The sequence below is a fragment of the Sprattus sprattus genome (assembly GCF_963457725.1).
Source record: "Sprattus sprattus genome assembly, chromosome: 15".
In the NCBI taxonomy this organism is placed as follows: Eukaryota; Metazoa; Chordata; class Actinopteri; order Clupeiformes; family Clupeidae; genus Sprattus; species Sprattus sprattus.
This window is the reverse complement of record NC_137913.1, coordinates 11120799-11138070: the sequence shown is the minus strand read 5'-3', so window position 1 is coordinate 11138070 and position 17272 is coordinate 11120799. Positions and strand designations below refer to the sequence as shown.

General features: G+C 46.2%; 1 protein-coding gene across 1 annotated transcript in view; it reads left to right on the top strand.

The window, feature by feature from the left end:
- Window positions 1–3776: 3776 nt before the first annotated feature.
- Window positions 3777–17272, top strand: part of LOC308376275 (protein crumbs homolog 2-like) — a gene marked incomplete at both ends in the record, with an annotated part of 29589 nt that continues 16093 nt past the window's right edge. Inside the window, 4 exons of the mRNA XM_080852570.1 lie at window positions 3777–3846; window positions 13497–14192; window positions 14963–15158; window positions 16137–16276. Of these exons, the coding sequence (XP_080708696.1) occupies window positions 3777–3846; window positions 13497–14192; window positions 14963–15158; window positions 16137–16276 (1102 nt within the window). The remainder of the gene's footprint in view (window positions 3847–13496; window positions 14193–14962; window positions 15159–16136; window positions 16277–17272) is intronic.

Genomic DNA, 17272 nt, shown 5'->3' with positions numbered 1-17272 from the left:
ATGATCCCCTCTGGTGCTGTCCTCTGAGCGCACCCAGGATTCATGTTTGTTTGTCCACAGAGCGCGTAGCTTAGCAGGAGGGCCACTCAAAGCCTCAGCCTGCCTCCTGTCCGCCATGGGGGCAAGGGAGGACAGGAGGATGGAAGGATGGTGTGGTGGGGGTAGGGGTGGGGGTGGGGGTGGGGGCGAGAGACCTCAAATCCATCCCAACCCTTCTGTCCTTGTTGTGCTTCCCCCTCTGGGGTAGTCCCAGGTGTCATGGCTGATGCTCACAGTCATTGTCCGTACCCCCTTTTAAACAGAGAGGGCAGTATGCAGACTGATCAGTCTATAGGTCAGTGTAGTGTGACCAGTCTATCGGTCAGTATAGTGGGACCAGTCTATAGGTCAGTGTAGTGTGACCAGTCTATCGGTCAGTATAGTGGGACCAGTCTATAGGTCAGTATAGTGGGACCAGTCTATAGGTCAGTATAGTGTGACCAGTCTATAGGCCAGTGTAGTGTGACCAGTCTATAGGTCAGAATAGTGTGACCAGTCTATAGGTCAGTGTAGTGTGACCAGTCTATAGGTCAGTTTAGTGGGACCAGTCTATAGGTCAGTGTAGTGTGACCAGTCTATAGGTCAGTGTAGTGTGACCAGTCTATAGGTCAGTATAGTGGGACCAGCCTATAGGTCAGTATAGTGGGACCAGTCTATAGATCAGTATAGTGTGACCAGTCTATAGGTCAGTGTAGTGGGACCAGTCTATAGGTCAGTGTAGTGTGACCAGTCTATAGGTCAGTGTAGTGTGACCAGTCTAAAGGTCAGTATAGTGTGACCAGTCTATAGGTCAGTGTAGTGGGACCAGTCTATAGGTCAGTATAGTGTGACCAGTCTATACGTCAGTGTAGTGGGATCAGTCTATAGGTCAGTATAGTGGGACCAGTCTATAAGTCAGTGTATTGGGACCAGTCTATAGGTCAGTGTAGCGTGACTTGTAAAGCCACGTTCAAGACCACTCAGAACTTCGAAAATTGCAGTAGAACGCCACTTAAAGTCAAAGCTCAAACTAAAAACTCAGAAAAAAGGCAGTGTGTCAAATGAACAAGAAAAAAGTTGTAAATAATGTTGATACCCAGCAGATACAAGGACAATGCACTAGTGAGTTCTCATCATCACATCACATCATCATGTGAACTTCAATGTCAGGCATTCCGAGTTGTCTTGAACGCACCATAACATACGTGTCTGAAATAAAGCATAGCCTACCTGTTGCGTTCAAAACAGTGATGGCAGAACTAGTGTGAATGGGGTCTTGACTGTTGTTTCGGACTCAAGCAACGTTGGTGTACATTTTGTACAACATGTTAATGCTCATCATGTCAGATTCATGCGAGCAATGTGTTCCGACAACACAGAAGAGTCTTGCTCCGTTTTGCTGCTAGACAGTGTCACGGTCCTGTCCTCCACGCCGGCTCTCCCTTTTACACGGATATCGATTTGGCTCTGTGACGGCCTCTGCTCAACAGTACCCCCACCCCCACCCCCCCTCGATTTAATGTCTGTGTCTTTTTAACAGAGGCAGAATAACCGCACAACATTCCCGCCTTTGTCAGGCTGTATAAAAATCCCAAGTGTAAGAGTGTGTGTGTGTGTGTGTGAGTGTGTGTGTGTGTCTGTCTGTCTGTGTGTGTGTGTTTGTTTAAGCAGGGTTAGAGATGGATAACCTGTGAAATGACTGTAAGTGTATGAGGCACATCTCTGTTTTTTTTCAAGACTATTGTTTTCAGATTTCACTTTATTGTAGCAGCAGATGAGCCGACTACAAAGGTTTATAAACAGTTCATAACTATATGTTTGCTTTCGATGCAGTAGACTGGTGGATATCTGTGTAGGTGTGTTGGTGTGTGTGTGTGTGTGTGTGTGTGTGTGTGTGTGTGTGTGTGTGTGTGTGTGTGTGTGTGTGTGTGTGTGTGTGTGTGTGTGTGTGTGTGTGTCTGTGTGTGTGGGTGTGCATGTGTGTGAGTGTGTGTGTGTGTGAGTGTGTGTGTGTGTGTGTGTGTGTGTGCGTTTGTGTGTGTGGGGTGTGTGTGTGTGTGTTTGTGTGTGTGTGTGTTTGTGTGTTTGTGTGTGTGTGTGTGTGTGTGTGTGTGTGTGTGCAAGTGTGTTTGTGTGTGTGTGTGTGTGTGTGAGTGATTGAGGGGGGTTTGTGTGTGTGCCAAGTTATTTAATTAAAATGTGTGATTCCAGGCCCAGCAGGTAGTGGTTAAGCCAGGCCAGGACTTACCACTTACTGAGGTGTAAGGGCAGAGAGAAGGATTATCAAACCCCTACACACATACCCATGTACACAAACGCACACTCTCTCACACACACACACACACACACACACACACACACACAAACACACACACACACACACACACACATATACACGCACACATGCACACAAACGCACACACGCACACACTCATACAGACAAAAGGCACAAACACACACACACTAACATACATATACACACAGGCATGCACACAAATGCACACACAAATTCACACACACATCTGCATGGCAACTTTGAATTTGATGCCACTAGTGTGTACGTATAGACACACTTTTCACACTTTTACTGCTGCTACTATTATTATTATTATTATTATCATTTCCAAATTAATATTATTTGCAGTTTCCAATAGTATTAATCAGCCATTCTGCCAGTTTCAAAGTGAGGCCTTCAGAGTGAGTGCTCTTCTCTTGCTGACCAAGAAGAAGGAAAAAGCTTTGGGTTCACTTGCTGCGCTGAAGGTCAGCTGAAGGTGGTCAGAAGTAATGCCCATATGGCCCCTAACATATGGCCATTAAGAACAATAGTTTGTGCGTGTGTGTGTGTGTGTGCGTGTGTGTGTGTGTGTGTGTGTGTTTCTGTGTGTGTGAGAGAGAGAGTAATGGATAGAGGTGTTGTGTGTGGGTGTGTGTGGGTTTGTGTGTCTGTGTGTTTGTATGTGTGTGTGTGTGTGTGTGTGTGTGTGTGTGTGTGTGTTTGTGTGTGGATAGAGATTGATTGTGGACGATGGAGTGACAGAGTGCGATAGGGGAGGATGGAATGATAAAGAAGTAAGACAAACACAGCACAGAGGATCAGACAGCAAGACACACACACACACACACACACACACACACACACACACACACACATACACACACACACACACACACACAGACACACAGACACAAACACGCACAAATACACACACATACACACACACACACACACACACACACACACACACACACTTACACACACACACACAAACCCACACACACTTCTCCATACAGAGAGTACAAGGCAGAGTGGTCAGACTCCAGGTCCATGTCTCTGTTGGGCTCCAGTCCATAGTTTCCCCTCATTCATCCCCCCTGTGGTGACACTGGCCCAGTGCAGCCAGACTCTCCGTCCCGCCGTACTCTACTCTCACTGTGTTCAAAGCATGGGGCACCTCAGCGGACACAACACCAGCACTCAGTGATAACGCGGAGACAGGGAGAGAGAGAGAGAAAACAGAGAGAGGAAGAGAAAGAGAAGGAGAAAAACAGAGAGAGAGAGAAAGAGAGAGGGAAAAAGAAGGGGAGAGAAAGAGTTAGAGATAAACAGAAGGAGAGAGACAGAGCGGGAGAGAGAGAGACAGAGAGATAGAAAGAGAGAGGGAGCATGGTTCATTGAGGATGCTGGAGGTGTATCTTATGGAGCGATCGCTGTTCTAAAGTTTTGGGTCTCTGGGCGCTGCGGACTAGTCTGGAGCATGGAGTTTGGGCGAGCGTTCTCAAAGTTCAACAGGATCCTGCTGCTGATGCTAATGATGTTCAAACTGGGTAAGGGTCACTGCCTGAGGAAGTCATGCACGGATAGCGGATCCCGCTATGCGAAGTGGTCTCTGTGTGTGTGTGTGCTGTGTGTGCTTGTATGTGTGCCATGAAGTTGATTGAGGTCGAAAACTTGTGTAGGGTTTGTAACTTACTGTTTCTTTAAAGACTTTGAAGAAGTTTTAAAATTGATCTTGGGCAACAGGTACAGATGCGTGTGACCAGGTGTGGATAGCTGTGGATACTACTCATGTTACTGTAAGATTACTGTAGATTAGAGAGAAGTAAACCTGTCTTTAAAGACTGAACTGTCAACTGTGGAGGAAGGTGGTTTTGCCATAATCAAGGCATGATAACCAGTGTGGCAACAGACTCCTTTTTTAGAACTCTAGTTTCCAGGTGTCGTTCTAAATGAACTTTAGTTTCAGGTGTTGATCTAAATGAACTTTAGTTTCCAGGTGTTCTGAAAGAACTCTATTTTCCGCTTGTTATTCTGAATGACATTCCTTGCGCAGTTTCTTGATGCTGAACTCTCCCTGTGAACTGAATGTTCAGACTGAAACTTGTCAGGTCTGTGAATGAGAGAGGGAAGTACGAGAGAGGGAGAGAAAGGGAGAGAGAGAGAGAGAGAGAGAGAATGAGAGAGGGAGAGAGAGAAGTAGAGAAAGAGAGCCTTCAACAATACCAAGATCATGGGCTCCAATAGCAATGAAGGATATATACTGATAAGAATGTATATTTATTTAAATCCACAAGTTGCTTGGGTTAAAGCATCTGCTGAATGTAAATGTGTGTGTGTGTGTGTGTGTGTGTGTGTGTGTGTGTGTGTGTGTGTGTGTGTGAGGGCGGGTTGGCACTGAAGTTTGTGTCTTTTTGTGAGTATGGTTGAATTTGGACAGAATGATGTGAGGTATGTGTTTGTTGACATGTGTGTGTGTGTGAGAATTGCAGGTGTTTGTTTGTATATTTATGTACGAGTGTGAGTGTGTGTACATGTGTGTTTGTGTTTGTGTTGTCCTGTCCCGTTGTTCTGACAGAGTAAGCTGCTTGGTAGAGACTCACTTTGGCTATAGGTATGGAGGATATAACATGAGCAGTGTGTCTCTTTGGCTATAGGTATGGAGGATATAACATGAGCAGTGTGGCTCTTTGGCTATAGGTATGGAGGATATAACATTAGAAGTGTGTGTCTTCGGCTATTGTTATGAAGTATATAACATGAGCTGTCTGATGCTTTGGCTATAGTTATGAAGTATATAGCATGAGCTGTCTGGTGCTGTGGCTATAGTTATGAAGTATATAACATGAGCTGTCTGGTGCTTTGGTTATAGGTATGGAGGATATAACATAGGTGTCTGGTGCTTTGGCTATAGGTATGTAGGATATAACATGAGCTGTCTGATGCTTTGGCTATAGTAATGAAGTATATAACATGAGCTCTCTGATGTTTTGGCTATAGTTGTGAAGTATATAACATGAGCTGTCTGATGCTTTGGCTATAGGTATGAATGATATAACATAAGGAGTATGGCTTTGGCTATAGTTATGAAGTATATAACATGAGCTGTCTGATGCTTTGGCTATAGGTATGAAGGATATAACATAAGGAGTGTGGTGCTTTGGCTATAGTTATGAAGTATATAACATGAGCTGTCTGATGCTTTGGAGGCACTGAGGCTCGTAAAGACCCTACAGAGGAAATACATGATTTGTTTTATCCACATATCTCAGTTACCCACTCTGAAACATTGCATTAAAAGGCAGAGACCATCTACAGGGTCTTATTGCTGCCTGGGAGGTCCAACGTGTAGCCCAAATAACTAGGATATTTGATTAATGTGTTACTTTTGATAAATAACAGTGGTCCAACTGGTTGTTAATAAGCACTTTATGATGATGATGAATCGACTGAAACAGTTCTACTCCAAGAATTATAGTTTTTGAGGTTTAAGATTTTGGGATGTTGGTGGATGAGTCTGTCTGGGTGTGTGTGTGTGTGGGGGGGGGGCATAAGTATTTGGGGGGACTCCACCCTAATGAAGCATTGACCTATTTTCAGTTGGGGTCCCCCCTCCCCATCGATCCCCACTTGGTCCTGTTTGTTGGCAGCGTCTGATGTTGGGGGGGTGGGGGTGTTGAGGGTTGAGTCTGGCGTGTAGACAGCTCAGCCAGGGGTAGGCTGCTGGTAAGGGGGGCACATTGTTGACCATCACCATGACGACCTGATGAAAGCCCTGCCACCCTAGCTTTGTCTTACGTTGTGCGGCGGGGTGGGAGATTTCAGGAGTTCTGTGACAGTTTCTGGCAGCATCCCTGCCGTCAGGCCCACTAATCCGAGACTAGGTTAAAGTGTTTCACATGTTTTTGTCCTGCTCCAGATCAGGGTTTGGGGGTCACTTAAAAATCACAAACACAAAACGCCTCAATAAAAACATCTTTTCGTTTCACTGCGTTCAGTTACAGTGAGGTTATATCAGTTTAAAGATGCCGGCTTTTCATTTTTAGAGATCAGAAATGTTAAGCCAATTTCTAGTTCCAACCTCCCATGGACTCTTTGTTCCTAGGCTTTCTGCTCATATTCTGGGCACATTCCAGAAGATTCCTCCAGAGCTCAGTGTTTCTGGCGAGCTATTAAAGTTATTAACTGTGTTATAACCTGTATTCTCAGGCCTTAATGGCTCGCTGAAGCAGAGGCTATCTTACAAAGCTACCTGCCCTTCAGCTCTCCAGGATTAGGCCAGCTTACATCTAATATATCCAAAGTTAACATTTGTATTAACATCATCCATACCAAAACCCCTCTTTGTGCAGATTAACCTCATAGTTCACCTGCTCCAGAGAGGCTTCAGGCTCATGTTTGCGAAACGCTGAAAGTTTTTCTGTAAATCAGAGGAAAAGTGTAAACGCACAGACGTAAGAGCAGCAGCTGGGAGGTGTGTGTGTGTTCCTGGTGTGTGTGAGTTATGGGGCGCTCGCCGAGGCCGAGTCCGGACGGCAGTGTCTGTACACGCACCAGTGATCTATGAACTGTTTCAGGGAAAATGAGACAAGCAGTGACCTCACCGAGGAGGAATGTATATCAGGAGTGACCAGCTTCCCCCTCCGATGAGTAGCATCAGAAAGGGGCGGAGGAGAATAGAGGGGGGGGGGGGGGGAATAACAGGGCAATAACGAGTGGAGGAGTAACAGAGAGATGTAGAGCTACTCCTGCCACATGTACTCACTACTCACACAGCAGGCATTTTATCTGAAATAACCCCTGTCTGCCTCTGGAGGGGGAATGAGACTCACTGATAACGTAAGCCTATAATGGCCTGGCCATGTAAGGTATGAAGCATAGAAATTCACTGTTCGACATTTTTTCCGTTAAAACTACTGTAAGTTATGGGCAGCTTAAGGCAATGGATAAATGTGTAGGTAATGTAAATAGATGAATACATGTGTAGGTAATGTAAATAGATGGATAAATGTTAAGGTAATGTAAATAAATGGTTAGATGTGTAGGTGATGTAAATAAGGCTGGGTCAGAGCCGACTATCTGGGTACTCCACATGGAGATGCTCCATAGATTTGTGTGCATGATGTCATAACACTTTTTAATTCCATTCCGCGCCAATAGCTTGTGTTCTTGTCATGGCGAGCAACAAATATGTGGGTTAGCAGGGTGGGGAGCTAGCAAGAGAGGATGGGTTAAAAAACCCTCTACTCTGTTTTAAAGGGTACAGTGGTAGTTAAGGGGGGCCGATTTATGGGAGCAAGAGTTATTAGCACTCTCTGGACTACACAGACTGGGAGTGGAGTGTGGAAGGTAAGTGAAGTGAGGGATGGACGGTATGGCGAGTAAATAAGGGAAGGCATGCATGGGTTAAATGGAGGAGGACCTCTTCACGAGGAGAAACACACACATTGGCAGCTGGCTGGATTTACACACACACATACACACACACACACACACACACACACACACACACACACACACACACACACACACACACACACACACACACACACACACACACACACACACACACACACACACACACTCACAAACACACACACACTACTTAAGCCCACTGTGGAGTGGTCTTTGTCAAGCTAGAGTCTTTCAGATGGGACATGGCGCGAGAGGGGCGAGAGGGGCATGGCGGGAAAGGGGCGAGAGAGGCAGTGAATGCAAAGGGGAGAGATGAGACTGGAGAGTCCCTCACAAAACATGGGCAGTATGTGTGACTGTATGTTTCCTTAAACGAAGGACAAACAGAGACTCTCCAAATATCAAAAGGATGTCACTTCATGATATGCAAAGTTTAAATGGTGGATTGCTGGTATGTTGCTGAAGTGTTACTTTTTAGAGATTTATTTTTGGGCTTTTTATGCCTTTATTTGGATAGTTGGAGATTTGACAGGAAGCGAGGCGGAGAAGAGGTGGGGAGAGGATTGGGAAATGACATCAGGCCAGACTTGAACCTGTGTCCCCTCGGGCAATGTAGCCAGTAAGTGGGGGGCATTATCGGTTTGCGCCACCGTGCCCCCCCCATGATGTGTTACTTTTAAAAGTGGATGACTGAGGTGAGGTTTGGGCATGGTACCTTCATTAAAGCATGTGAATTGAATTAAATAAAAATTTAATTGAAAGCCTGAATTTAAAAAGCCTTTATTGTCGTTGTACTGTATTTGCGTACAACGGAATTAGGAATGTATCCACGACAACGGTTCTTGCCTTGACTGAACAAGTGTTGTGTTGGATCCAGGTATGGTGGAGAAGGCAAGGGCCTGAAGCTTAGAGTGAAGGGACGATAATAAGGTGAGGAGCCTAGACAGCTTAGAGGGAGATGATGAAGACAGTGGAGCACAGAGGTGATGCGCAATAAGAGGGATCAGTCCTGGGCTGTTTGGGATTGACAGGGATGGACAGGTGTGAAGCAACTCAAGGGTTAATCAACTGAACTCAAGGGGAGAGTCATTGAAAGTCCTGTAAGGACTGCTGCAAGTTAAAATGGCTTGGCTGGGAGAAAGCAGGACGTTGAAAGGGTTTGGATAGGATACAACAGATTCGGAGAGAGGCAAGGTGGATGTGGGTGAGATGGAGGGATAGGGCAATGTCAGTTCTGTAGCCCATCAGTGAGGTTCATAAAGTGCATTCAACCATCAGTCTAACAGCCACACGCAAGAACAGCTCAGGGTACCTTGGGTCAGGTCAGGGTTCAACAGCTTAGGGTACTTTGGGTTAGCTTAGAATCAAGGTACAACAGGTCAGGGTGCTTTGGTTCAGGTCAGGGTGCCTTGGGTCAGAGTACAACAGGTCAGGGTGCCTTGGGTCAGAGTACAACAGGTCAGGGTGCCTTGGGTCAGAGTACAACAGCTCAGGGTGCCTTGGGTCAGAGTACAACAGCTCAGGGTGCTTTGGTTCAGGTCAGGGTGCCTTCGGTCAGAGTACAACAGGTCAGGGTGCCTTGGGTCAGAGTACAACAGCTCAGGGTGCTTTGGTTCAGGTCAGGGTGCCTTGGGTCAGAGTACAACAGGTCAGGGTGCCTTGGGTCAGAGTACAACAGCTCAGGGTGCCTTGGGTCAGAGTACAACAGCTCAGGGTGCTTTGGTTCAGGTCAGGGTGCCTTTGGTCAGGGTCCAACAGGTCAGGGTACCTTGTACACCGGTGCCCATGATGTAGCATGATGCAGGTCTCGACAGCATGAGAGGGTAGTGTGCTCTCCAAATGCCTTGAAGGAACAGGCTGAGTGTATATATGCTCATCATAAGCTTCCATAGACATGGGTTTAGCAGGGAAGAAGGATTTGGACCAAAGTAAAGAGTATGCCAGATAGTGAATGGCAGTATTCTTGGTGTTTGACTTCAGCGTGTGTACTCACGCAGTCTGATGCATCATGAGCAGGCATTGGATAATGGAGGAGAGACTCATTTGGATTACTCAGGGTCCCTCTCCACAAAACCACTCATTTTAAGTCGAGCTTTTTGTCCAGTAGAATGTGGTTGCCGTGGTCACATAAGCTATGTGAGGAAATGGTTCTTAGAAAAGTGCTCGAGGCTGTGGCATGACTTCACTCTCTGTCAGAAAAAGTGAAAGCAGACAAAACAAATGAAACAATGTAGACATGAATCAAATCTCAAAATAACACCTACTGACCTGGATTCCTTTATATGATACTTCCATTGTATTTATCCACAGCAACAGTGCTAAAGTAAGTTTTCTTGATAACTTTTGAATCTTGTCAGACTAAATCTCTGGGATTAAACAGGTCACTTTTACGTTATTTTCGTCAAAAACGAAACTGTCAGGCATGTTTGTCTGTCTGCGCTTCAGACCAGCTAACACCCCAGAGTTGTAATGGCGTGAGACAGGTTGGGAGGGGGGCTTTCGTGGTGGTTTCGGTAAATGTCATTAACATGTCATTGGCACATATGCTACATCCCTATCTGTCACCTGACGCCTGTCTGTTTAGATTTCTGACGGTTGCTCAGATGTGCTCCCCTCTCTCCCCTCCTCTCAGATCTCGTCCCAGTGAAGGGGGGATCACTCATCATGTCACCACACTAGCTCACTGCCCCCCCGGACACCGTCATCTGGGGGGTGGGGGGGATAGTATCTGGAGCTCATAAGCCAGCCTTTAATACCCTTCTCAGGTGATGCCTACTCAGGGGTAGGGTCCTCCAGTAGCCTGGATGGACCAGGCATTATGTTCAATAGTCTTCACTGGCAACATTGTAGGTCATTCATTATAATACATGATGATTCCCTCTAAATAGCTGAACTGACCACTTTAGTTTTTGACATGTCAGACAAGCAGGCTGTCATTTCCTGAGTTATGTAATTTCATCCAGCCACCTCTCTCTGCTGTGAGCACACATCTTTAGCCAAGGAAGGGATATGAGTAAGCGTTTGAGTAAGACTTTAGATGCAGCGTAAACTCCCTGTGTGTGTATCATTTCAAGACCAGCTGGATAACAAGTGACTCTGGAAGGCATTCATGCCTGAACTGTAGTAGATCTGAGAATAATGTTTATGCAGCTATGCCAAATGAATACCTCATTCAGATCAGCATGTACACAACCACCCAACCCCCCCGCCCACACACAGTTTTCCATTCACAGTTAAACTAACTCTTGAATGGTTCCAGCTCTGATGTGTGTGTGTGTGTGTGTGTGTGTGTTTCTGAATGACAGACTGCAAGTGTGTGTATTATGAGGAAGAAAATGCCAGTGAGCCTGTGAACATCAAGGCTAATACTGCTTTTAACTCCAGAAGGTTTGAGATTTCAGGCCAAAGGCTCTATTTTGAATGGTCCAAACTGGAATAAACACACTAGTCCTTTCAGGCGTAACCGTGTGTGTGTGAGAAGTCCTGGGGTGTCGCCCTCCATAGTCCCTGAAGTCTCGCTTTGAGGCTTAAGCCTCCTTGACGTTTTCCTGTGGGGAGTGTGTGTGTGTGTGTTGTGTGTGTGTTTGAGTGTGTATGTGTGTGTTTGTGTGTGTTTGTGTGTGTGTGTGTGTGTGTGTGTGTGTGTGTGTGTGTGTTTGTGTGTGTTTGTGTGTGTGTATGTGTGTGTGTGTGTGTGTATTCACCAGTAAGATCTGCATTGGTCTCTCTCACTGACAGAGCATCTGGTGGGGGTCGTTAAGTAAGCGAGCGTAAAGCGTTTAGTCCCCCCGGCCCATCTGTCTGTGTGAGGTAGCCAGGGGGACGACCCTTTTATCCCCCAATTAGGACGAGCAGGACCAGGGGACATTAATCAGAGGACCAGGAGCACCCCCTTTACCCTCTACTCCACCCGCAAAGTGGATCTGCTCCTTAGGACTGGGGTTGTCAGACATGGGATTTCACAGTGGATCTGAGTCTTTGAGCAGATTTCTGTCCAATTGTTAAAACTGTTGAGGAGGGTTGGTTCTGTTGGCACTGCTGGTGTTGCACCTGTTCTTCCAGATCAGACTTAGAGGAAGTGGAGCTCATCCTGGGTTGCTGTGCCCGATTAACAAGTGTGAGGTTCAGATTGTTGGCAACACCACCTTATAAGAGGTTCAATCGCTGTTCTGGAATACCGAGGGAGAGAGTTCTGGAATACTGAGGGAGAGAGTTCTAGAATCTTGAGGGAGAGAGGTCTGGCATACTGAGGGGGGGAGTTCTGGAATACTGAGGGAGAGAGTTCTAGAATCTTGAGGGAGAGAGTTCTGGCATACTGAGGGAGAGAGTTCTAAATTACTGAGAGAGAGTGGTGTGGAATACTGAGGGAGAGTGTTCTGGAATATTGAGCGTGAGAGTTCTGGATTACTGAGGCAGGGAGTTCTGAAATATTATGGGTGAAAGTGGGGGAGTAAAACATTACCTGACCCACATGCTTTTTCCTTTTCATCACAGTTTTTTTTTATGTCACGCTTATATGGAGAAGTAGATTTAGGCCCCGTCCCATTTATCTTCCCTTCACCCTACCACTTCATCGAAGTGCCCTTCACTGCGGAGTGCCCCTTCACAACGGAGTGAGAAGTGTTAAGGGATTTAAATCTTTACCTGAGAAATGGGACACCACTCGATCACTCATATCCAGCTACGTTTCGCAAAAAACTCAAGGCAAACAGTGTTCCTATGTTTGCGAATTTGAACACACGTCAGGTTTTCAGGTTTTGGCAAACCTATATACCCACATATCATAAAATAGCTTTTTTTTTTTTTTACATCCTAACGTTAACGTTACTCGGCTACTCTCAGCAGCATAGACAGACGTTCATTTGTGAAATAGCAATCTTTTTCTAACAATCATATTCTACTCAACTGTAAGGAATATTATTTTGCATGATGATCAGCTAAATATCCCGATGTGTTTCACATTTTTTAATAGTTATTTGCGAAGATATCCATACATTTGTAAACTTCTTTTTCTGCACTGGCTGCCATCTTTCTTCAAAATGTTTAGAGTCAGTTGGTTACCAAGGGTTGAAGGGGTCGTTTGATGGGTTGAACAACACTTCCCCTTCGGTCTAAAAGAATTGGGACACCCTACCCCTTCACGCGAACGCTCAAACGAAGTGGAAGGGCGAAGTGCTAGGGTGAAGTGGCTGTATTGGGACGGGGCCTTAGTGCTAACTTTCCGTATTTTTTACTAGTAGTAGATCACTGTATTCTGTTTGCTCTAACACGTTTGTCATTTAAACACATTTAAAACTATGAAGCAAACATGAAGAAAATCTATGTGTGGAAGAATTCCCCAAGTCCAGTTGTATAGTCACTGATATTGACTGTGACTGTTGTTTTTTCATTTCACCACCTTTAAAGAGGTCCTATTATGCTCATTTTCACAGTTATTGATTTTTTTTGGGGGGGGGGACTATTAGACAAACATGCTTCAGTGTTCCAAAAACTACATTTATTTCTCTATTCACCCTCTGTCTGAAACATCCTAAGGATGTCCATAAGGATTATGTTACGAGATTATTTCAATTTGTAACAAAGGAAGAGGGCTGGAATACCACCAAGCTTTTTCAGGCAGCTGAGAAAAGTAGTTTCTGTGGGAGAGGGTTACTCTTTCTGGCTTTATAACCTTGCAGACGGTTTATATGCACAACACAGCGATATATTATACACTTAAAGAAAGAGTGAAACCGGTAGAGCATAATAGGTCCTCTTTAATGTGTGATTTATCTTTGTTTCGCAGGCATTTTTTGCACTGTAAGCGCTGAGAAATGTTTGGAAGACCCGTGCCAAAATGGTGGCACCTGTGTCGACCATCTGGAGGACTACCACTGCCTCTGCTCCAACTCCACTCCGATGTACACGGGAAAGAACTGCTCTGAGCTCTACGACGCCTGCCTTATCGCCGCAGACTGCCCGGACTGCTTCTCCGTCCCGGGGTCCCCCGACTATGAGTGCACCTGTGAGGAGGGCTTCTCGGGCCCCAACTGCAGCGTGAACGTGGACGAGTGTGCGAGCAACCCGTGCGTGGGGGTGAAAACGCACTGTGTGGATGGGGTGAACGGGTACGAGTGCCACTGTCCGAGCGGCTCGGGGGGCGAGCGCTGCCAGGAGTCGGTGAGGAGCTGTCGGGAAGAGCCGTGCCTCAACGGCGCCACCTGCAGGTGGGCACCGGAGGGCTACCAGTGCCAGTGCGTGCCGGGGTTCGAGGGCGAGGACTGTGAAGTGGACATGGACGAGTGCCTCTCGCACCCGTGTCAAAACGGAGCGCTCTGCAGGGACGGGATCGGCGTGTTTGTGTGTTACTGCGTTCCGGGGTTCCAAGGGTCCCGCTGTGAGATCGACATCAACGAGTGTGCGTCCCAGCCTTGTGCTAACAACGCCACCTGTAACAACGGCAGGGATCGCTACACCTGCGATTGTCTGCTGGGATTTGAAGGTAAGGTCTCACTCGAGATCTTATCAGCTTGCAGTCAACACTGGGCTAGAGGTGACCCAGACAGACTTTTTAATTGAGTAAAATGTGTGTCTGCACTGCCCTGTTAGTCCCTTTGGATAAAAATGCCCCTGTAAATATGTCCCTGATGCCCAGATAACGACCTGAGGAGATGGAGGTTGGGCAGATCCATCAGATCCATCTTTCCAGAGTCACCTTCTTTCTGCTGAAAGCCAAAGCCGCTTTCTCTCCTAAGACTGCTTACTGCAGCTCTCTGCTTACTACAGCATCTCAGAAAGATGAAACCTAAATCAGTACTTCTCTTCCTCACATAAGACTGCTTACTACAGTGTGTTCTCACCATAAAGATAAAGATAATAAGATAGTAGATCATCTCAGTTTCTCTTTCTCAGTTAGCCACTTGCTTACTGTTATTCCAGCCAACTTGATTCATTGAACCTGCCATTAAGATTCACTCCTGTCAGATAGAAACCTACTTGGAGTTGACATCCACATTACTATTACTGATAAACTTGACGTGTGTGTTTTGGTGTGTGAGTGTGTGTGTTTTGGTGTGTATATTGCACTCAATTGAGTGGCTATCCAATCATTCAATCATGCATTTAAAGATGCTCATGTCTGTATCCTATGTGAGTGGGTGTGTGTACCCTATGTGTGTGTATGTATCCTATGTGTGTGTGTGTGTGTCCTGATGTGTATTTGTGTGTGTGTGTGTTTGTTTGTATCCTCATATGTGTATTCTACTGTGAAAGGGGTGAACTGTGAGGTGGAGATTGACGAGTGTGAGGTCGAACCCTGCCAGAACGGTGCCACCTGTTTCGACCATGTTGGTCACTACGTCTGCGAGTGTGAGCCAGGCTACGCCGGCATCAACTGCGAGGTGGACATAGATGAGTGCGCTAGCGCCCCCTGTCTGAACTACGGAGTCTGCGTTGACCTAGTGAACAGGTGAGACCTAATCTGATTACAGGTGCTTTGAGTACACATCCTTTCCCTTTTCAAACACCTCACAGCACGCTACTCCCACTGACTCACTTTCCTTCAAGACTCTAATCTCTTGTTATTGTATGGAAAATACCCGTCTCCTTCAGGGGGTTTCCTTTGTAATTGATTCAAAGCGTACCAATTACAAAAAACTACGTTTCCCAGGAGGCTTTGTCCCCCTTCATTATAAAGCGAGACTCATGGGAGTGATGATGACTCATGTCTAGTTTAATGAGTCATTCTGTAATGCTGTGGGTTTGCCTCAGTGGGGGGGTCGTGACTCAGTCTCTAATCTGTCTGGGCGGTTCAGCTGCCTGTGCTCGGATCCGTGGCCTGGTCAGTAGGGTGCTAGTCACCTCTCAATGTTAATCAGGATTTCAGGGGCACATTTGCTTCATCAGGCTAGCACCCTTAGTTTAAGACCTGTGCCCATGCAGACCGGGCTAGCATGGATCAGGAAAAGTAAAGAAGGATCCAAAGTAATCGGTCAGAATGATTGTTATTCTTCATGATACTTCCCAGGATGATGTGTCTTTTTATTTCTTACATTTGGTTCACTTCCCATCTATGTGTGTTTGAATGATTTATACAAAAACCCTTCATAGTTGTCAGTTGACAGAGGGGTCAACAAGACTAAGACAACAAGGTCTATTCCTCCACCTGTTCAAACCTGAGGTTTCTTTCTCCTCAGAGCGGAGTGAGTGTAGGTGGACACACAGGTGTATTGTTGTCTGATCTGGGTCCTCCTCAGCTCAGAGCGGAGTGAGTGTAGGTGGACACACAGGTGTATTGTTGTCTGATCTGGGTCCTCAGCTCAGAGCGGAATGAGTGTAGGTGGACACACAGGTGTATTGCTGTCTCACCTGAGTCCTGCACGGGTGTAGGTGGACACACAGGTGTATAACTGTCTCACCTGAGTCCTATGGGTTCTTTGATTGGCAGGTTTGAGTGTGACTGCCATGGCACTGGCTTCTTCGGCGAGCTGTGTGAGGAGGACATCCTGGAGTGTCAGTCTGATCCCTGCCAGAACGACGCCACCTGCCAGGAGGGAGTCAACCAGTACACCTGTATCTGCTGGCCAGGTCAGTCTCATTTACGCATGTACACACCTGAACACTCAAACACTAGCACACCTGTATCTGCTGGCCAGGTCAGTCTCATTTACACCTGAACACCTGTACACCTGTACACTCAAACACCAGATCACCTGTATCTGCTGGCCAGGTCAGTCTCATTTACACCTGAACACCTGTACACCTGTACACTCAAACACCAGTTCACCTGTATCTGCTGGCCAGGTCAGTCTCATTTACACCTGAACACCTGTACACCTGTACACTCAAACACCAGTTCACCTGTATCTGCTGGCCAGGTCAGTCTCATTTACACCTGAACACCTGTACACCTGTACACTCAAACACCAGTTCACCTGTATCTGCTGGCCAGGTCAGTCTCATTTACACCTGTACACCTGTACACTCAAACACTAGTACACTCAAACACTAGCACAACTCTATCTGTTGGCCAGGTCAGTCCCTTGTACACCTATATACACCTGTATACTGTACACTCGTACACTCAAACACTCGCACACCTGTCTCTGCTGGCCAGGTCAGTCTTATTTACACTTGTACACTCAAACACTCGCACACTTGTCCCTGATTGCCAGGTAAGGGCCACCTGCCTGTACACACCTGTAGAAATTGTATACTTAAACAGCAGTTCACCTCGCCATGTATGTTTCATTTCCACCTGTACACCTATACACACCCGTACACCCAAATGCCTGTACACTAATGCCAGTCTCTCTCAGTGTCTACCATTCACAAATGCACATCTGTACATTCAAACATACTGTACATACAAACATAATGCAAGAATGAAAATGCTGAGACAAATCCCCCAGAATTCAAGGGGTCTGTCTGTCCGTCTCTCTATGCTAGTTTCTTCCATAGCTCGAAGTGTCTTCATTACAGTAGAGAATACATGAAAGCTATTCATTTCAATGGCGTTTTATTGGACCTCCGTGATGTGCACACATTCAACCATACAACACTGCCCTCTGCTGGATAATTGAA